Here is a 22,340-nt window from a genome sequence, read left to right as displayed (position 1 = left end):
GAGAGGACCCAGGCCCAGTGCCACCACAGCAACATGTGCTGCCTTGCAGCCAGAGCACCACTTGCTCCTTCAAGGTGTGCTTTCCTGGCCCTGAGCAGCAGCCTGCCAGATCTCCTGGCATAGACCCCAGCACCCAGGCCAGGATGGGTGTGGATATTCTCAGTTCAGTCAGACAGAAAAAGAGAAAGATTTCTGCCAGGCTAAGCCTGGGAAAAAGTCTGAGATGAATATAAACAATCTATTATATTGTTTTTCATTCATATTGTTTATAAATATGTTCTACCACACTGACCTAAGTGCAGTGTACCAATCAGGTGAAATGTTTTTACTTTAAGACCAATGCTGCTAATGCTCACAATGTTCTCTATAAAAGAGAGAGGTGCTTTTGAATAAAAATTCATTTGCCTTCTGGAATTGTACGAGATATTTTGCCTGTCCCTGGCTCAACAGTGTCAGATGGGTAGCCACCAGTTTCCATAGTTCCACCAGTTCCAAGTCTTTGTCCTAACAAGAACAGCTTTTGGTGTGATCACAGTAATCTGTAAGTCTATTTGAAACCTCTGACATTCTCCTGAGTTCACCCCCATCCCTTTCTCTAGCTTCTTTCCAGTGCCAGGACTATCAAGAAAAGACATTCCAAAGCACACAAGTCTTGCTGAAAACCTCATTTTCCAAGAGGGGCATAGAGATCAGGCTGCTCTATCAGCTGGGAGTTTTGGGAAAACTGCAGGCTGTCCTGCTTTCTGTGGTGCAATCTCTGCTAAACAATGCTGTTTTCAAGAAACAGAACAGTGATGATTCCACCTGACAGCCTTTCCAGTGCTTTTATGAGTAGGGCCAAGGAAGCATCCAAGAAGTCATGTCATGCACCATCACAAATCTCCAAGAATAATGCAACACCAAATGTCTGCTTCTGGTAAAATGTGCATTTCTGCCATGCTACTACTCCTTCCAAAACTTTTTTTTTTACTAAGTGTCCCACATCTGCCCTTTTCTCCAGCGACAGGATATCCTTCATTTGTCTGCACCAAGAGCAGATGAGCACTTCTTCGTGTTGTTTTCCAAACTGGCTGATGGGAGGGTCAGCAGGGGCCAAAGCAGCTGCAACAAGGAAAGGAAAGATAACCATGGCAACCCAAGTTATCTGCATCCTCCATGTATTTCCTTCTCCCCACCCTACAGCATATCTTTCCCACCCAAACCTCAAGCCAATAGAGCCAGTGACCAGCTGGCAGGATGGGGACTGCAGCAGTGTCTCCTGCACCCAGAGTGTCTTGCTGTGTTTTGGGGCTCACCACTGCAGGCTGAAGTCATCAAAAGGAGACCGAAATCCTAGAGAGGGACAACTTGCAAAAAGCAGAGCTCTCCACTACTGTAGATGGGGCACTGGGTATGCTGCCTCTGCTCCAGAGCTGCAGATCCATTGATGCTGCTCCTGGTTTTGGCTCTGGGCTGTAACCCTTCCACAGCAGCAACATCTTCTCCATCTGTGCCCCACGTCAAACCCAGCTACAGCTTTGGCCGGACTTTCCTGGGACTTGATAAATGCAACGCCTGCATTGGAACATCCATATGCAAGAAGTTCTTTAAAGAGGAGATAAGGTCAGAAACTCAGCAGAGTAATTTTTAAAGCATTCTGTATAGTAATTTGAAAGTTGTTAGAATTTCCAAGTGTTTTCATGAACAACAGTGCATAGAGCAACTTAGCACCCAGTTGCCATTAAAACACTTAGTGTTTTAATTAATGCCTGTAAGCTGATGCTTTGTCTCTTTTTTAGTACTCTCAAGCTATGTCAGAGAAAGTTTAGGTTGGATATTAGGAAAAAATTTTTCACTGAAAGAATAATAAAATACTGGAATTGTCTTCCTAGGGAGGTGATGGAATCACCATCTCTGGATGTGTTTAAAAAAAGACTGGACATGGCACTTGGTGCTATAATCTAGTTGAGGTGTTAGGGCATAGGTTGGACTTGGTGATCTTAGAGGTCTCTTCCAACCTCATTATTCTGTGATTCTGTGATTTAAAGCCACGCAAACATGATCAGACTTCAGCCCTGAATTATAACTTGAAAGCAGGAGTAAAAGGCATAAATTTCTGTCTAGAGAGTGGCTCTGAAAAAAATTCAAGGCAGTGATGGGGGAAGGCAAGAGGGAAGGAAGGAATCAGTTTATTTAGATTTACTGGAAGTATTTTATTATGAGAAACTGGCTAAAGGCAAAAGGGGGTTTAGCTTTGCACGCTCCCAACAGAGTATGTTAACTACAAACATACAAACATGCCATATAATTTTGTACCAGGTGCAACAACGTGAATGTGCAGAATTTCATGTGCCTTTTAACTAAGATCAAAAGGGATCTAAACCTGCCTGAGGCATAAGGACTTCTGCACATGAGGTTACCCACACGCTTGAAAATAGCATGCAGCTAAATTACTGGTACAATTTGGGGAGATTTGTGTGAGAACTTGAAAGCAGAAATTGGATCTGCCTCGCTGTTGATGAGACACACACTGTCCAAGTGGTCATTGGACCAATCCAATCATTTTTGGGCTCAAAAGCAGAGCGTATCTGATGACAGCAGGGAAAATGTTGCCACTTGTATTTGAGGAAAAAGTTAAAGGCAGTGCTTGGCAGAGGGTTTATTTGGTCTGATATGATTTATAGAGCCATATGCACTTTCTTTTATAGATATAAAAGCCTGGGGGAGAAGAAATTATTATAGTAAAATTGTATTTTTAATGCTATAATGTAAGAAGTATAGTATTAGACAAATCACCATTTTTATCTTAAACTATCCTATAAAATGTAGCATAGTAAAACCATAATGGTTTGTCTGGGATGGACTTGTAATCCTTCCACTGCTGCTGGAAAAAGGCAGCTTGTGGCTCTGCTGAGCCAGGGCACTCCTTGGGGTCCCAGTCCTTGTCACTTTGCCCTTGGCTTTCCATGTCCTCAGTGCCAGGGCGAGCAGTGAGTGAGGTGCACAGGGCTCAGTGCTGGGTTTCTGCCAGCCCAGCCTGGATCCCTGTCCCAAAATGCAGCGTGGATTTGCAATCAGCCCAGCATGCTCAGCTGGCTGACGGGCTGGCATGGGTCTGCAGGGGCCAGGGGTGCATCCAGGGTAGTGTTTCCTCTGCATTTTATTCCCTGCAGCAGGATGCCACTGCAGCTGGCTCCTGCCCCCTGACCCAACCTGCTGCAGCCCCTTTACCGCTCACCTGTGCAGGGTTTTTAGGGACTTGCTCCAGGCACAAAGTGGCTCCCTTTTGGTTACTCCCACTTGGCCAGTGGGGAGGCTGGGGCCATGCAGGTTCCCTCAGCCCTGCCAAAAATAGCAGAAGTGCCTCTGGCTGTGGGGCTCCAGCTGCACAGTGCTGTGGGAGAGAGGTGCTATGTGAGCCAAGGCAGGAGAGCCCCATGCTGCCTTTCCTCCAGGGGACAGTGGGAACGGGGTGCAGGCGTGCAGAGGGTCCCACTGGGGTCCAGGAGTGCAGAGCCACAAACATGTGGGAGCACAAGACTTCTGCCTCAGGGGACACAGAGGGGCTCCCTGAGCCAGACACTTCTTTTTCTCTCCCACCAGCCTGCAGCTGGCTTCCCACACATACGTGATAACGTGGAGTTCTGCTGTGAGCTCCTCGGGAAGGGGAACTTAAAAATGTTCTCCTGAGCAACCACTCAGCTTCAGGCTTTCCTTTGCATGGGTAAAACTTTTTCTCCCACTTGATTTCTTGAAAAACTGGGATTATTTTTTGGCAAGTGGGAGCTGAAACTAGGCAAATTTCAGTGGTGCTTATGCTCTTTGATCCACCCTCGTACCTTTTCACGTGTTTGCAAAGGTGGATGGCACTTGGGCTTCTCTGTGTTAATTCACATTAGAACATGCTTCATTAATTCTCCATCATTTCTGGGAGCTCTGACATGCGTTCACAGGGAGAAGATGGGAGTTTTGTTCCCAGAACGGCTGGTGACTCATCTTGTGCTCTAATGTTCTATACTTCCCTTATTTTGTCCAACTTTATCCATCTGTAAATGAGGATACCAAGCCTGTCTACCAACTGTACTGAGAGCAGAGTGCAGCGAAAGTTTTTGTAAAATATTAGATTTTCAAAATACCGCAATACTGAGCTGACCAAAACTATTCAAAGTCTTGTGCCAGTGCTGGTCCTGAGCTTTGTCCAAAAATAATAGGAAAAAAAGTCTGAAAAAGCTGGAATGCTTCAATTAGAAGGGGGTTTATAGGCTATTTCTTTTGTTTGTTTGTTTGTTTGAAGACTTAGCTTACTTTTTTTTTTAAATCTGAAATTTCAAATGCAAGCAAAATTATTTTGGCTGAAACAAAATCCTTCATTTTATTCAAGAAAAAAAATAAAAAGAAAAACTCGTTTGGTTTTCAGCATTTAGTTCTGAGTTGATCTAAAATCTGTAATCTGTGACTCACTTATTCACATACATCTCACTGAAGATCTTAGAGGATTTGCTGGCCCTTAGCTAAAAAGCTCTGTAAGAGAGGGAGTGGTTGCAGCACAACTTGATGATGAATCTTGAAAGTATCCAGCAAATGTGCCAGGCCAGCGCTGTGCTGCCCAGAAATGATGCCAAATCCAGACTTGCTGCAGCCCATGCCGGGTTCCCAGGCCAGAGTGGCTCTTCCCGCAGAGATCCGCAGAGGGAATCACTCCATCCACCCTCAAATTAATGCTCAGCCCTGGATTTCACACATCCATGTGCTGCTTGCATGCAGGAGGTGGCACTTTCCTGCTCTCTGCCTGATACGAGCTCCCCTGAACACATGAGCTTGAGTCAAGTCACAAGGCATATTTGTGCTTAACTTAAAAAAAAAAGAAAGAAAGAGGAAGCCAGTCCAGAGCCATCTCTTCCCAGTACGTGCCTGGCACGCTGTGCCCACTTTGCAGATTAGGCACTGGGAGAGGTCCTGATGCACAACAATCACAGTGAGGCACAGCAATTACTCTCTTTTCTTTAATCCTAGCTCAAAACCAGACCAAAAAAACCCAAAACAAAATACCAACAAACCCACCGAAACAAAAAACCCAAACCCAAACCAAGTGTTTATTATCATGTCAGGTGCTTTAACTGTAGGGAATCTTCAATTTCATATCAGGCAAAATGCCCAAACAACTGAAATGCTGGAATCCACCAACCTGTTCACACAAGGCTCCCCCACTTCTAGTCAGCCTCCATGGTGAATTTCTGGAAGGAGGCAGGAGTTGAAAGCCAAAGCATGGGAAGCACCAGGGTTTCACCCATCCTGGGTACCCGTGCCTGCCCCAGAGCTCAGCAGCACAGGGCTTGTGGTGGGGAAAGGGAGTGGGGTGCTGCCTTCAGGAGGGATCATCTGATCAGTCTCTGATTGCAGATGGTGGCTCGTGTCACTGAGTCAGTTATTTGCCTGAAATCATAGAAAAATAATCCTCCCAAATTTCTCTGTGCCAATTTCCCAAATGGAATTTGGAAGGAAAGACCAGCTTCAGCTTTCAGATTTGTTAAAGTCATGTAAGCTGTCTGAAACTCCTGCTGGGCTAATCCCTCTGGGAACCTCTTGCTCTCCTGTTTCACTTCTGAGCCACCGGCTTTAATTTAGGGTGAGATTAAATTAGGACGTGCTTTCCTATGCACTTGGACAAGGAGCTCAGGGCAGGAGGGTTCAGAGGCAGCGAGGGTAGGATGTTGGCCAAACCAAAGGTCAGAGTTGGGCAGTTTTCCAAGAGCAGGTTACAGACACCCTCCCAGAACAGGCACCGCGCTCCTCAGCTCCGGCGGGTGCGACACGCGTGTGGGCAGGGCTGAGGGGGCTGCTGAAACAAAAAAAAATTACCTAATTACCCAGCCCATATGCTCCCCTCCTGTGCCTGTGGAGGGGGAGCAAATTAGTGCAAGATCTCCATGGCTACAGAGATGCTGCATGCCCAGGGCACACACACCGTGTCCCCCCATCACACCCCAAACTCTGCTGCTGTCAGGGAGGTCACTCGTCCCAGCTGCTGAAATACAGTCAGGGGTGTTGGGGGAGACAGGTAGACCCCTGCACTGACAAAAGCCACCATCCCAAAACAATAGGTTATTTTGATATTCCCAAATACATTTGTTGTCAGGAGGTTTTCATATCAGGAGGAGCCTTTAAAGTGTCAAGTACTCCTTTTTTGGGACCCTTTCCCTGTAAGTAGGAAAATTTAAAAACACCAGGAATTCTTCATGAACCAAAACCCTGCAACCCTCTCCCTTTCCTCCCTCCCTCTACCCAAAAGACCCCATTTGGGTGTTTCACCCTTCGCTCCATGGCAGCATTTATGACAAGGGATCCTTTAAAGTGTCAAGTACTCCCTTTTTGGGACCCTTTCTCTGTAAGTAGGAAAATTTAAAACCACCAAGAATTCTTCATGAACCAAAACCCTGCAACCCTCTCCCTTTCCTCCCTTCCTCTACCCAAAAGACCCCATTTGGGTGTTTCGCCCTTCGCTCCATGGCAGCATTCATGACAAGGGATGGTACTAGTGGGAAGCAAAGAAGGACTTTTTTACCAAAACACATTTCTTTAGCTGATGGTTTCAGGCTGCTCACCCTGGGGCCACCCAGCCAGGGTGTCTCAGCCTTTGCCAGGCGATGGCAGGGAGCCCCAGGGGCCGGCCTGGAGAAGCTCAGCAGGGCGGGCGCTGTGTCCGTGTGGCTTTTAACCCCCTCTCCGTGGGGCTCTCGTTTTGGTTTGGCAGGTTTGACACCTGGCTTTCTTCTCATTTAAAGCTGCCCCCCAGCTCCCTGCTCAGCTACTCGGGCAACTACACGGACGATGCCAAGAGCTGGCGGCTGGTGGACATCACCCGGCTGACCTCCAAGTACCAGCACGACCGGGCGGACAAGCGCATCTGCACCTCCCTGCTCAAGAGCAAGAGCTGCAGCCTGGAGCGCGCCCTGCGCCGCACCCAGCGCTTCCAGAAGTGGCTGCGGGCCAAGCGCCTCACGCCCGACCTGGTCCAGGTCTGTGTCCCGGGGCTCCAGCACAGCCGGGGGACCACGGGGCAGAGCAAGGCCCGTGGGGTTTGGGGGTGTGAGAAGGGTCTCGTGGGCGTGTGGTTGTAAGGTGCTGGCTGGAGGGTGAGATTGGGCGGTGCCTGGTTGGTGGAGATGGGGCAGCCTGGTGTGCCGCCAGCCAAGCCCACCGGCCAAAGCAGGGAGGCAAAATGATGCCCTGATGGGAAGAAGAGTGCCACAGTTGAAGGCCAAGCTTTGCCAGCCACAGAATAACTAAATAACTCACAGAAGCAGGCTAGATGTAAAAGGAAAGGAAAAAAAACCAAAAAATCCAGCTTTTTTTTCTGACTCTAGTATATATACAATAGTAAAAGTGACAGTGGATTGGAGGGTGAAACTGCCACCTCTCCAACCACACTGGTCAAACCAACAGTCCATCAGTTCTTTCCACCCACAACGATGAATGCAAAACAATCATTATTTACATGAACACACGTGAGAAAACTCAGTTGAAATATCTGAATATCAGAAGGCATAGGAACTTTTCGAAGAACTTTAAAACTCTCAAAAGAACAGGGTGACAGGTAATACCATGGCACAGACTGTATAGGGCTGGGATGGGCTCAGCCCCACTGAGGAGAGCACCAGCCCCTGGCTCCTTGTGCAGATTGAAGCTGAAGTCCTGTGGAAAGCCGCAGCATCAGGTGGCTTCAGGCACAGGGATAACAACAGGCTGTGCACACAAAGGTGGTAATTGCTGCCATTTTTTTTCTAGTTTTCCATCATGTCTCAGCATTGTGGGGTTTTGGGGTTTTCTCCATCATAAATTTGTACCCACAAGGGCAGCCAGTGCCTTGAAAGAAATTTTGCTTTGGGCCAGGGGCCAAGTCAGTGTGGGTCTGTCTTGCTTGTGGCTGGCAGGACAAGGGACATGGGCAGTCAGAGCCAAAGCCTCGATTACTCATTCTCCTGCCATCCATAGCAAATGATCTCAGGCACAAAGAAGCACACTGCCCTTTCTCCCACAGTCCTGGAGTGCCACAGGTGAAGCCAGGACAGGAACATGGTGAGTGTGCATCACCACAACCACGTAGATGGGCAGCTACAGCACAGGGCATCCCCCTCACCCTACCCAAACAACAGCAAAACATCACTAAAACCCCTGGAAAGGGCAGGGGCCAGGGTGGGGGTTGGATAGACACTGAACAAGACCTGAGAGACTAAGGATTATTCCAATACTTCTTCCCATTCCAAGAGAGAAATGACTGTGAAAAAGTGACTTAATTTATATTTCTATATAGGCAGCTGCTCACTATATCCACTCAGCTCTGGTGAGTTCTAAAGCTATGCTGCTTTGGTTCTTCCTCTACTCTTAGCCTGTGGAGCAGCACACCTTAGGAGAGAGAGGGAGGGATACACTGGGCTTGTGCCTGGAGTGCCCCAAAATGGACTCACCCAAATCACGCCAGTCCAGCACAGCAGGTCACCCTGAGCTCACTACCCTCCTGGGCAGCACATGCCTGATGGGGAAAAGATTTTTGGAGCAAAGCTACCCTGTACTTTGTTTAGCAGCCTCAGGAGAGGCACTGCAGGGAGGGGATGGTGCATCACTTCACTCAGAGCATCCCTCACCTGAGCTTGCGGGCAGGGACAACTCCTTAGGCTGGCAGGTGCCCAGGCAGCTGCTGGCCACCACTGGTGCTCCAGGCAGCACTGCAGGGCCTGCAGGAGGGCAGGTTGGGCTGCCAGGTCCTTGCTGTGCTGTCCCTCCACTCCCCAGCAGTGCTGAGAGAAAGAGAAGGAATAGAGAGTTTATAACTTCAACTTGCTGAGTTGGGCGAAAAAGTAACTGGAGAAATGTGGCTCTGTGGTATCTCAGACCTGCTGCAAAGCTAAACCATCAGCTGAGCCCAAATCCTTCTCCTTAAAAGGCTCCTCATGTGCTACAGTTTTCCCTACCCCGTCCTCTCGGAGTCTGAAATGCCAGCTGAGCTGGCAGGGTTGCACACACAGGTACACACACATATATGGATGCACATGTGCACACACAGCACCACGCTGGGCCACCCTGCCCTTGCACCTATCCAGTTTCTCCAGGAATTTCCCTGGGCAGCAGCAGTGGGGAGCTGAGCTGATGCCAGCCCCAGGGTGCCTCTGAAGGGAGCTCAGGGCCAGCCTGGGGAGACGTGCCCAGTGACAAACTCCCTGGGACATTTCATCAGCCCCTGCAGCTTTGTAGTTGGAAAGGGCATGGGAGGCTGCAGGGAGGCCCAGACCTTTGCACATCAGCCTCAGGATTGCTCTGCTCATGTTTTCATGGTCCTTTGGTTCTGTAAATCAATCAGAGAAACAAAAATTGGAATTTAAATCCATTCTAACAGCATATACATTTGAATACACAGAGAAATATAGTGATCCAGAGACCCTGGAACCTACTTCCTCATCACCAAATTTCAGCAGCAATCACTTTTTAAGATCAGGCATGTGCTCTGCAAAATGGCTTCTGCTCTCACAGTGCTGTGAACTGAAAAACAGCCAGTGGCAACAACATTTCAGTCACACATACATGTGTGTGTGAGTCTGTGTGTGAGAACCCATCCCACCCTGCTGTGTGGGCCACCACAGGTTACAGTCTGGCCTCCCCAGCCCATCCAGCCCCACAGGGATGGGGATCCCCCTCCTCCCTGGCCATCCCACCTGCCCTCCTCCCTCTGGAAAGCAGCACCTCTGCCTGCCCCCAGCCCAGCACCGCTGCCCCTCTGCAGTGTTTGCTGTGCAGATGTGTGTTGGCAACCCAGCAGGAGCCACTGGAGAGGGGTTTTGTGTCTCTGCAAATACTTACCTAAAGAACTGCTCTTATGGCTCTGTTCTGCTCTCCCTCTTTTCAGAGGTGTTAACAGAACACCTCTCTCAAGGCTAACATGATGCCCAGCCTGTTTCACAGAGCTGCAGTCTCACACAGCAGTGCTTGCTCTCCCTTCCCTGCAGTTTATCCTGTATAGCAGCACTGGGGACAGCTAATGGGCCCAGGTAATTTTGTCTGATAGACAAAGCATTACAACAAACCACAACGTGCTTGAATCAAAATGACAGACCATGAAGTGATGTTTTTCCACTTTACGCTGCCTGCCCTGCCTGACCCAGCCATCAGCTGAGCTGCCTGCCACAGCGATTATTTCACCAGCCACAATGAAAATCTTTATTGGATGCAGCAAAGTCTTCAGTCTTAAAATCCAGCCTGCCTCAGAGATGAGCAGGATTTAGCTGGGGCTCAGCCTGCTCTGCAGCCCCAGACACCCACTGCTTCGCCCAGGAGCTCGTCACCTCCAACCACTCTGGGTGCTTTCCTGCTGGAGGGGCTAGAAAGCAGGTTGGTTTCAGCACAGATCACCCACAGGGAAAATTTACAGCCCTGCCTACAAAGCACAGACTGGAAAATGATGAAGGTAGACAGAGGAAAGCAGCACCAATGTGAAAATCCAGCATTTACAGACCCTCTCTCTAGGTCGGACTGTTTGAGACTACTGACCAGCAACTATTGACCAGCAACTACTGACCAGAAATTACTGACCAGCAACTGCTGACCAGAAATTACTGACCAGCAACTATTGATCAGCAACCACTGACCAGCAGCTGCTGACCAGCAGCTCATCCTGCCCCCAGCAGATGCACCAGCACCCTGGTTATGTGGCCTCTGAGTCTAGTCCACATCTCTTCTTGCTGCACAGGGGCAGCAGCTCACTCACAAGTCCAGTTGTCCATCCTAGGGAAGGATGGGCACTCTGGGGCTCCCAGAGCCACCTCCTAGACCTGCCAGCTCTTTGACCCAGTACCTGATTATCAGAGACTTCCTGCTGGCAGTGGGGATGAGTTTCTCAGGGCATTCTTACCTTCTTTCTTTTGGGAATTAAGGAGACCCTTGGATTCACATCGCCAGGAGCTGTAGGTGCTGTGACACCTACATCCAAGTGTTTCCTCCTGGAACCCATCTTAAACCTGGTAGTTTGGTGAAGTTGGACCCCTGCAGTGGCTCATGGGCAGGAGGCAGCTGTGCTCCTGGTCTGGGCCATCCCTCCTTGGGCTGACTGAAAAAAAAAACAGCAAGAAGTTGTCTTCCACGAGTTGTCTTTACATCCAAGTGAATTCTGGGCGTGTCTGTGCTACATATGCATAAAGTGGAGATTAAAATGCATCCTGTAGTGTGTAATAGGGTTTAAAAACAGCTGAGTGGAGGTAGGCTTTGCAGGAACTACTCACTATCAGGTATAGAAATGTGGGTATTTAATCGAAGTAAATAAGAAGATTTCCACATCAATCACAAACAATACATCAGGCTGTCTGTCAGGTGTTATTCTCTGGGTTGATAAGTCACTGCAAAGGACTTAAGATATTCTCAGGTAAATTTGTATCCCCAGTGTTTAAAGTATGTGTTCTTCACATTTGTCTTCCGTTGACAGTTTTTGTCTGACAGTTTTACAACTCCAGCTCCTTTTCTGCTGTAGAGATGTTTCCATCAGCCTGCAGGAAGGTGAGAACCCTCTCCACTGAAACAATCAAGCGAGGTGCTGAGCTTTATGCTGTTGACTGTCTCTGCTGAAATCAAAAGGACCCATTGCCCAGTTTTTGTGGGTCAGGGCTTCATTAAACTGTAGGAAGGTGTCAGCACCCAGCCCTGCTCCTCTGTTCCCACTTGTCCATGGATGTGCCAGTTCCTCAGGACACCAGCAGCCAGGAGCAGCACGGGCAGCACGTGCCCACATTTATGTTAGGAGGGTGAGCTCTGACCTCAGAAAAACCCTAATTACACCATCCATGCCTTCTCTGCTGCTGTGATTTATGTCTCCACTGTGCACTCTTCAGGGTCTCAGCTTTTGCATTGCAGACTCCTCGAAGCAGCAAGGCTTTCTAACTTTGTCTGCAAATATTTGCATACGCACGGAGCTGCAAGAGACTTTCTCCACCATTTATCTCTTTACACAGCTCTGTTCTGCTCATTTTTTATCGCTTCTCCTCCAAAGTAAAAGTGACAGAGTCAGCCACAACGTTCTTGCAAGTGCTGCAAGACAGAAATCCATAACCATCTCTCCCCCTGCACCTCTTCTATGGTTTTAGACAATTAATTGAGAAAATATTTTCCTGATAAGGGTGCACCAGAGAAGAGGAGTGTATGAAGACTTGCAACAGAAACTGAGTAGAATTATTTTTGACAAATGTTTTATTCTTTTTGGGAGGAAAGGTTTTTTTTGTTTTTGTGAAACAACGCTTCAGTTGCGATTGAATTTCTCAGGTAGTTTTGACCAGCTATTGGCATTTTGGACTTGTTTTGTGCAATTGATGGCCAAGGAAGGAGTGGTTGGAATCTCACCGAGGCCAACAGGGATGCAGAGGAAGAGACATGGGACATCTAGTTCCCCCTTTCCTCCTCCAGCTGGGAAAGTGTCCTACTCGTCCTTTCCATGTTCCTTTATTTCTTTGTCTCGGCTGGGTGGTTCAGTGTTTTATGCCAAATGAACAGCTCGCACAGGAGGGGCTGGGAAGGACCTACCTCAGAGTTCCCACATGACCTGGGGAGATGCTGCGTCACATCTTTGCTCTCAGCATGAAGGATGGCAGGGAGCAACGTGAGCTCCACCTCCTTTTCCTCTGAAACACATCTCTTAGCCTTCAAATTATAAAGAGAACTCAAAAGAGCAAATTTGGCTACAGGGATAATTTTTAATAAAGAGACTTAAAAAACCTGATTCCCTTCTCCAGCAGACACATGTCAGGACAGTGCTTCTGTGCCACTGTGGGCAGCTTTCCATATATAAACTCTCCTTGGCTATTAAGGAAGACTAACTGAAAAATTTTTAAAAAGCCATTTTTTACTATGAAGGTATAATTTCTATGCCATTTATCTCAGCCATAGTTTGCTCATGCACTTTTACAAGCCAAACCTCTAAATCTGAAGGGTGAAATACAGCAATAATTGACTCCATTAGCCCAACGGTTCTCTATTTGTTGCTGGTATTTACAAAAAATAAACACAGGCTATTTGTTTTTGATAGTTAATGCATGAGTTTATCAGAGAGAGAACATATCCTGTGCTTATACTCACACACAATGTTTATTTACATTTTTAAAGCATGTTTACTGACCTTAGCAAATAGCATTTCCAAGAAAGCTGCTCTCAGGTTAAGCAAATAACAAAGTGATCAGAAGATTATTTAAGGAGGGAAGTGAGTCACTGTTGTAACAACTGGAGGCCTCCACCAGGAATGCCAGGGCTGGAAACCCAGGCAGAAGGAAGAGTCCCATGGTGTGGAGAGATGTGGTGCAGCTGGGGGAATATGAGGTTTGCAGTGCCCAGGAATGGGGGCTGTTGTTGACACCTGAGTTGGGAAGTGGCATTTTGGATGGCACAGGTCCTCTCCTAGGAAGGGTGAGATGCCCTGTGTGCCCACATCCTCCGGAGCTGTGCCGCAGCGGGCAGAGCACAGAGGTGTGTGTGTGTGTACCCCAGCGAGACCCAAGCTCATTGCAATGTCTCAGGCTGGAATCAGACCGTCCCCGCCGGGTTTTCCCCTCTCACAGGGCCTGTCCAGCCCCATGCTGCGCTGCCCATCCCAGCGCCTCCTGGACAGGATCGTGCGGCGCTACGCGGAGGTGCCGGACGCCGGCAGCATCTACATGGATCACCTCACGGACCGGGACAAGCTGCGCCTGCTGTACACCCTGGCAGTGAACTCACACCCCATCCTCTTGCAGGTACGTGCCAGCCTGAAACAGCAGCCCTCACAAGCAAACCCTCGTGTGAGATGTGTGCCAGCCTCAGGGGCACAGGAGTCCCAGCCCTGGCCTTTGTGTTTCGTCTGTGGGGCTGGGTGGCTGAAGCCAGGCAGGCTCATGAGGTGCTCCCTGCATAGTTCTGTGAGGCTGAGGACAGATAGGGAAGCCCAGGTGTGTTGTTGCACTAGAGCACTGTGAAATCCAGGGTTTTACACATCCCCAGCACTTCAAAGTGTTAGGTTTACACTGCTAATGCATTACATTTAATCACAGCCTGTTTCTGGGAGAGAAAATCATGATTTCCCATGCTCCACGTGCCAATGCTGTGTTTTCTGTTCTCCTGCTGCTGGTGACTGGCTCTGGGTTTGAAGGTGGTGAACTGGGAGGCTTCACACCCTTCCCCTGGACCCCTCCTGACCTGCCTGGCTCCTCTCTTTCCTTATGTTTCCAAGGGAGAGTCCTCACCTTTCCCCATCCCACCTTTAGTCCTCACTGCTGGGTCTTGAAAACCTTCATGATTCCATGAAGAAAAGATGGCAGTGGCAGCATCATCCAACCCTGGCCCCAGGCCACTGCTGCACTCAACAACTCACAGGGCTCTGCGTGGTCCCAGGGAGGGGGAATGGTGCTCGTGCTCTGGGACGCCCCTGGGGGTCATTCAGCCACCCCAGTTATGGGTCACTGGGACATGAAGCTGTGGTCTTTAGCACTCTGAAGACATGGGAACACAACTTGAAGAGATGAGAAAAATATGCCAAAGAGAAAAAACTAGATTTTTACACAGTTGCCTTCACAGCAGAAGGGAGAAGTAACCTTAAACATGAAGCTGGATGAGTTCATAATGGCTTGGCAGGGTCTGAGGTGCTGGGGACACAGATGAGTTTTAATGCAAATGACAGAAAGCTTTGTGCTGGCATAGCTCAGCAGTCACACGGTTTGGTTTCCACCTGGGACATCCGTGTTTCTGGCACGAGCTGCAGGGATGCAGGGAGCCCAGCCCAGGTGTCTCCACCAGAGCAAACACCCACCACATTGTAAGAGACTGCAAAGTCTCTTACAAATGAGCCTGGCAGTTCTCACCAATTAGCAAAAACTGCTTTAGCCTTACCTCAACTCCAAGCTGTGACTTCATCTGTTCAGTGCTCATGAGGGACCCATCAAAGACACCTAAAATTAGCTGTTCTGTGGCTAAAATTTTCATGAATCTGAAAACTATTATTATCTTGGACTTTCCAGTTAGTCTCTCTTACAGAATAAGTCTCGAAATACCAGATTCTCCCTCCATTACAAAAAAAGAACCATAAGAAAAGGAAAAAGGCATCCTAACTCCTCCAGGATGGGGTAGCAAGTACCTCTCCCAGCTGCTAGGGCTGGATGGGGCGAGGAAGGATTGCAGGCTGGCTTGGAAACCAAACCACAACCCTGCTGCTTGGAGCCAGAAAGGGCACTCTGAGAGGGAGGCAGGTCTATGGGCAGAGGGCAGGGGCAATCCCCCCTTTCCTGCTCTTCCTCACAGATCTTCCCCAGCGTGGAGGGCTGGCCCTTCCCGCGGTACCTGGGCTCCTGTGGGCGCCTGGTGGTCAGCGCCAGCACCCGGCCCCTGCGCGACTTCTTTGGGGCGGCCCCCGAGGTGGCCGCAGACCTGGCCCTGCAGCTCCTGGCCGTGCTGCGCTCCATGGCCAGCAACGACCTCAACTACTTCTTCTACTTCACCCGCGTGGACGCTGGCACCTTCGGCGTGTTCAGCAACGGGCATCTGTTCATCCGGGATGCCAGCACGCTGGGCATCATCGACAAGGAGGAAGGTACTCAGCGGGCTCCGTGGCTACGCATCTGTCACGGGAGGGCTCGGGAGGCAGGGCAGACAAATCCTTCCCCTTCTGCCCTTAGCTCCACTGCAGCCTTTTTTGGGGTTTTTTGTTGGTTTGTTTCAGGGTGGGTTTTTTTTTGTGTTTTTTTTTTGTTTTTTTCAATTAACCAAACACCACTTACTAAATTAAATTATGAGACATTCACAGAGAGACTCCCCATCAGCAGCTCCTGCCATCCTGGCTCGGAGTCGGGAAGGCGACGGGTGTTCTGTTTGTGCAGTCGGTGGTTTGGTGATCCCTCTGTAGCTGGCAGCTTTCAGTGTGCACCGTGTGCTGAATGCTCCCATTTGAAACCTTTCTTTTCAAACTTCTGCCATGCAAATATCAGTATCTGCAAGCAGAAACTTTGTAATTTCATTTGTTCTAAGTAGTGGGTCAAATTGGACCCTTTTTATGCACATTTATCACATTGACTAATAATGGTTATTATTATTTATAACAATAATAACAAAATCTTCCTTTTTGTAACTTTTACATAAAATCAAGGGTTAGTATTCAATTTTCACAGGTTACATTGGTCTACTCCTGCAAGTAGAGCTAGTCAAAGACTATTCATCCATTAATTTAAGTTTCATTTTGAATATTCAGATTTTCAAAAGGTTTTTCCTCAGCTCCCACATTCAGCTGAGTATTCAGAATATTCAGAAGCAGCTGTCAGAAATTTTTCCACTGGATTTCCTTTTCTTATCCCAAAAGCTATGACTGTTAACTCGACTTCAGCTAGATGAGCTGTTGTTGCAAGGCAATGATTTTGGTTAACATGGAAAAAATTACAGGTCTGGCTATTTGTGGTAGTTTTTTGTAGGAGCTCCACATTTTAGATTTGTACTCCAATTCTCATTTTTTCTGCATCAGCTTGACTCGACAGACTCATCTCCAGTTCCTCTGACAGGCAGTTCTGAAGAGCTCTGCCATTCAGAAAAATATACATATTTCAAAAGCAAGAAAATTGGCACATACACAGCTTCAGCACTGAGTAATTTGTAGTGAAAGGTGGTCACATCCTTTAGACAGTAACAAACCCCATGTTAGCACAGAGGCACAGCTATCTCTGGCTGTCCAGGAGCTCACTATTATGTTTCTAACAAGCGGTTTAATTGTCCCCAACAGGGAGCCAGCTGATCGATGGCCAACAGGAGTATAAAGATATCTTCAGCTGCCTGACTGTGGACTGCCAGTCTGCATTTGCGTCCTGTGACTCCATCAGGGAGATGCACAGCCTGGTCATGGTGTGTCAGGACCTTCTGCCGAAGCTGCTGACGGGGAAGTTCGGGCCCCCGGTGCAGGAGAGGATCGACGCCTTCCTGCAGCGCTGCGCCCGCGGCCTCGGCGACGACCGCGGTGCCAGCGAGGCCATGGCGGAGCTGGCAGAGATCCTGAAACCTCTGCGGTCCTGCGACTCCCGCTTCGCCTACCGCTACCCTGACTGCAGATACAGTGACAAATTCTGACACAGGAGCTGTCCCTGCCAAGGACTGGGGCAGTGGCAGCCTCCTCCCAGTGCGGGAAGCGAGAAGGAGCCAGGGGAGCTGGAAAGAGCTGCCCCAAATCCAGGGCATTCTCAGTGTAAGAGGGAGCAGAGTGCATGTGGGATTCATTATTCATCTCCCAGAGAGGCATTCGTTACATGGGATATAGACATGGTGTATGGTTTGTGGATTATTAACATTGTCATGACTGACAAGGGGCCACAGGGTTAATAAATCTCATTCACGTGTTTTGGCCTTGGAAGAGTTTCCCATGCCATTTGTTGAAAAGCAAGGCAGGATGCTCACAACCAGCTAGATAGAGGATCTTTATTGCCAGGAAACTCCTTCTGATGGAGATGATCTATAAATAATATGGGATGGATGGATGGATGGATGGATGGATGGATGGATGGATGGATGCATTTAAGGGTTTCCCTGTGGTTATTATTAATATGCTAAGAATCATAGCACACAGGATGTGAAATTTCACATAGGATGTGAAATTAACTTATAAATGGCAATGGAATGACCAGATCCATTCTGTACCATCACAGCTCACTTATATTTTATAAAATATTTTAATTTTATTGCTTTGATGGCACACAGAACAGAAAGACACAATCAAAAGCATTAAAAAGCTGAAAGGTTCCATGTCTTTTGAGACTTAATTTCTCTAATCCCCAAATATAATTGCTTCTAGTCTTTCCCAAGTCAATGGACAGTAGTCGGAGACTAATATAGGGCTTTGGTTTAAGATGAGAAAAAATTCCAGCTCTGGGATGGGATTGTTCAGCAGATATTTTCACATTATTCTCTCTAAAGTGCAGGAACCATTTGCACAAAACCATTCAAATGGGAAAAGTACCTAAAGAGGAGAAGGAACACAGGCAGAGGATGAAACATTAATTTACACTGAGTCTGACATGACTTGCCAAACACTGAATACTCCAGTGTAGGTGCTGGGACACCCACCAAGAGCTGATGAGATCTAAGCTCTGACCAGCAAGAACTGCAGCCATCCTCATCCATTTGCCTTCCAGAGGAGGAATTGGCAAGCCAGTCCCCAAAGGAGTGAGTCAAGCACTTAAAATTTGGGGTGGTTCTGAAAACATTTTGCAGCAGTTGTCAAACCAGGGCTAGATCCAGGTGCCTCATTTTGCACGAGATGGTTGCAAAAGTGGCAAACCACAACTTTTCTCACCGAGAATCTGTCAGTACCTCTCATATGAGGTCCCTGTGAGGTGTCAAAAGCCAACACCAAACATTCCTGAATGTGTAGAGGTCAGACAGACCTCACCAGGGTTTCTCCTGGGATCCAGGCACGCAGGAGTCACTGAGCAAATTTGACTGAGCTAAGTGAGAAATGAGGCTTTCTGGATCATCCACAAGAATTTTCATCATGGAAAGGGTCTTTTTTCTAGCTATGGTTAAAAAAAATTGTTAAAAATGTAAAGGCAGAAAAAGATGTTTGTGCATTTGCATTGCCAGTGGTTGTTCTGACTTGTGTTGAACAGAGAAGGAATGCAAATCCAGATTTTGTGTTGGCTATGAGGGGCTCTGTGCACACAGAGCATCCAGCCTGGGGTTCCAGGCAGGTGTGGGTGAAGGCTGATGAAACAGGTTGGGCATCCAAAACCACACACAAAGGTCTGACAGGGGAAAATATGACTCAGGACAATTATTTTCCCTTTCTTCCTGGCATAAAGTATCTAGTGCACCTTTTACCTCTCAAGACGTAGAAACATTGAAAATAATAAGTTTAAGTTTAGCTGCAGGCCCAGATGGTCAGACAGCAAAGAGATTTAAATATACAGCCTCAGCTATGGCTGCAGCCCTCTTTCCTGCTTTCAGTCTATTTCTACATCGTGGCTCTCTTCCAGAAAGAAAAACATGTCCTTCACTGAGATGCACAAGGCTGTCTAACAACCTACTTCCATCAGTTTTTCTTGAATCTGTCTGCATCTCCAACCTCTTGGGGAGTGGGTTTACCTGGGTGTTAGCTCTGGGCCCCTTTTCCTGCAGGGATTATCCCACACTGTGCTGGAAACACAGAAGAAACACACAGAGAGGATGTGTGTGCTCAGCAGAGAATGTCAGGAGCAAGTCCAGATCCCTCAGGAATAGCCCAGCACTGGGCAAGAGGACAGAGAAGTGTCCCACAGGCCCTGGTAACTCACAGCCTGAGGAGCTGGGGGTCACAAACAGAAGAGCTGTGCTTTTACTTTGCTGCTTGGACTCATTTTGCAAGGCTGCAGCAGAAGCCTTGAGACACGTAGCATCTATTTTTACAGGGCTTGATTCAAAGTTGTTAGAGCTGAGAGGAGTCTCCCTGCTGCTTTTAATAGACTTTGATACGAATTTAAATAAAAAAACCCACTCATGATTAAAAATAACGAAATTGTGGATTTACAAATTATTAAAGCATTGGGAGCTGTGTTCTCCACCAGTTTCTTTGCAGACATTGATTACAAAGGCCAGGCTCATGTAAGACTGACTAATAAGCCAGCCATAAAATCAGTCCATGGCTCAGAGAACAATTATTTTCCTAAACTAAATCTCATTTCCTTATATTTCCCTGGCCTCTTTTTATTTTTTTTTTCAGAATTGCCAATTTTTACTCTTAATATTTTCCTTTTTCTTGGCAGTCAAACTCTGGAATCAGTGCCCACCCTGTCTGCCAGCTTCAGTCAAGCCTTAAAATCCTAGTAGGCCAAGCTCCAGAAGGATGTGAAATTAACTTATAAATGGCAATTATTTAAAGCCTAATCCTTCCCAAAAGAACTCTCAAGCAATTTTTTCCTCTCTGTATTCGAGTTATTTCTGTCAGTGACTTTGTTTGAGCCTTTGCAAACTGTTCCTGGTAACAACTTGAGCTGTTTCCACAGCAGAACAAGAATGGCAGGAGAGATCTTCCACCAATCTCCCAGTCAGCTGCCTTTATGCCCAGCTGTTTATCAGGCATCTCTCTTAGTGCCCTATGTCCCATGTATTTTTAGAGTTTTCATGTCAAGAGGTTTGTAAAACTCTATTTTTTGCCTTATTTTGACTCGCAGCGTATTTTGACCCTGTCATTTCTCAGGGGGTTGAGGCTGCTACACGTCCTGGGGGGTTGGAGATTCAGATTTCCCACTCCATAGCTTTTGTGGGTGATAACTTCTTGCCACACTTTGCACACACACACACACACACACACACACACACACACACACACACATCCCCTTCCCTGCCAGCTGCCAGCCTCTCACAGAGGGCCACCCAACAAACATGATGGCATTTTGGAGAACCTGGAACCACCACTCAACAGCTCCAGTCCACAGGAGCAGCCAGTCAAGCACATTTCATGCATCTTTCCAGCAAGCTCAGCCAACATCAGTTGATTGCAGGTGGTTTTTATTTGCTTTCTGGTTTGCTGAGACTTTAGGATGCACTTGGGTCCTATTTGCCAATTACTCTCTGCAGCCAGGTGCTCTAGATGCTTTATTGCTAATTCTTCCTCAGTTTCTCCCATCATCCCATGAATCTGGGAAGTAGAGCTTTAACAAAAATATTGAGTGTCATGAGATGTTATGAAATCACAAGAACCAGCTCTGTGGTGTTCTGAATTGGCTCACCAAAACACATTAACTTGATTAATAGGTGAGTTTGTCTGCTACTGTACCCTCTGTTCCTCTAATTCAGAGCTGAAAGGAGCTTGGTAGCCATCCTGAAACTACAAAAACACAAACAGGAATTTCAGGGAAAGGAAAATTAAATGAAAGAGCTACTCCAGGCTGGGGGGCTGGGAGAGGCATGCACTATTTCTGCCTTATGGATTACAGAATATGGGCAGACTCATCTGCTCTCCTCCACAGGGGCCAGAGTGGAGGCAGTGGGGTTTTGGGATGACCTGAACAACTGATAAGAGACCCCAAGGAAGGGTGAGAATGATCCAAAAGTCCAGAAAAAGTGAAGAGGAAAGAAAAGGCAAGTGGAAAACTAGGGAGGGACACCTGATCAAGATCTTCAAACAGTTTTGCTACAGTCATAGCTTTACTTGCATCATTGTACTTTTCTGCTCTTCCACAAAACCCCACAATATTCTATTCCTTGCAACATAGAGTATAAATGACAATAGTTAGTCTAGAACAAACTTTTCAGGTGTTTGAAGAACAAGAATACACCAGGCTGTTCCCTGGGGACATGCAGGTTTGAAAGAAGCAGCTTGTCAGGTTTTACAGTGCTCTAGTACTACTCAGCAAGGATGCAGAGAGCTACAGCCCTCGCCTTACAGTTCATTTGCTACATTGCATGCAAAGATAGCTCTTTAGACTCAACACCCACAGAAATGTCATGCAAGGTTCAGCATATTATGTGTTTGAAAAGGACCTTGTCAGTCACATGGGAGGTTTTTTTTCCCCTTTCAAAATTTAAACATTCATTTGGATAAGGGCTTGTCAGATTCATTCCTCTGAGGATGCCTGAAAATAGTGGGTTTTGTTGCTCTGAAAAAAATTGTCAAGACACTTCAGGGACTTTTCTCAGGGGCTGAAACCTCCCTCTGCTCACATTTTTGGTGCAGAAAAAGTAAGAGAGAAAATCACCTCTGGGTGTTCACTCTGCTCTGGCTGGAACAGCTGTAAACATTTACCCATTTCCTCAACACCTGAAGATGAAGATGAAGAAAATAAAGTGCCTTTCTGTGTTTGCACCATTTCTACAAAGCAGAACAAAGCAGGAATTTGTGTACAGTTCAGGCACTGCTAAGGACAAGGGTGCTGGAACAAGGATGCTGCTGGGGGCAAGTGCTGGGATTAAACATCCCTGCATCCATTCAGGGCACTCGTCACCATTTCAGACACCACTGAAAGGAGTCACTGCATCCGTGCTGGGGTTTCAAACTGGAAATCCCCCCAGCAGGTGGAGAAGGGATGGGAACAATTGCCCAGATTTCAGGAAATCAATGACTTATCCCTTCCTGTTTCCACTCACAGCACTGCTTGTTCTGCCTGTCCCTTTCCATGGGCTGCCTTTGTTACACGAGGGATGCAGAGGATCAAAAGCTCCCAGGTGTCAGAAATCAGGTGCAGTCACCTGAGGAACAGGGCCAGAGGTGATGGGGGCTTTCCATCAAATGGCTGCATTGTCTGGGGACAAATATTGACAGGAGTTTTTGTCTGCAAGGTGTGAAAGAAAAAGCAAACCTGCAGGAAGTGATCTTGTTGCAGTCTGTGAGTAAAATAACCAGAAAAAACTAAAAAAAAAGA

At 47.5% G+C, this 22,340-nt stretch overlaps 1 protein-coding gene across 1 annotated transcript; it reads left to right on the top strand.

Annotated features, from left to right (window-relative positions):
- Positions 1 to 825: 825 nt before the first annotated feature.
- On the top strand, positions 826 to 17,356 carry DIPK2B (divergent protein kinase domain 2B). The gene is made up of 5 exons (XM_031507305.2): positions 826 to 1,602; positions 6,731 to 6,995; positions 13,563 to 13,736; positions 15,274 to 15,562; positions 16,739 to 17,356. The coding sequence occupies exons 1-5, from the start codon at positions 1,379 to 1,381 to the stop codon at positions 17,077 to 17,079; spliced, it is 1,293 nt and encodes a 430-aa protein (XP_031363165.2). The 5' UTR covers positions 826 to 1,378; the 3' UTR covers positions 17,080 to 17,356.
- Positions 17,357 to 22,340: the final 4,984 nt, after the last annotated feature.

This window comes from Lonchura striata, chromosome 2, assembly GCF_046129695.1.
Source record: "Lonchura striata isolate bLonStr1 chromosome 2, bLonStr1.mat, whole genome shotgun sequence".
Taxonomy (NCBI): domain Eukaryota; kingdom Metazoa; phylum Chordata; class Aves; order Passeriformes; family Estrildidae; genus Lonchura; species Lonchura striata.
The sequence above is the reverse complement of the archived record's forward strand: the minus strand, read 5'-3'. Positions and strand labels throughout refer to the sequence as shown.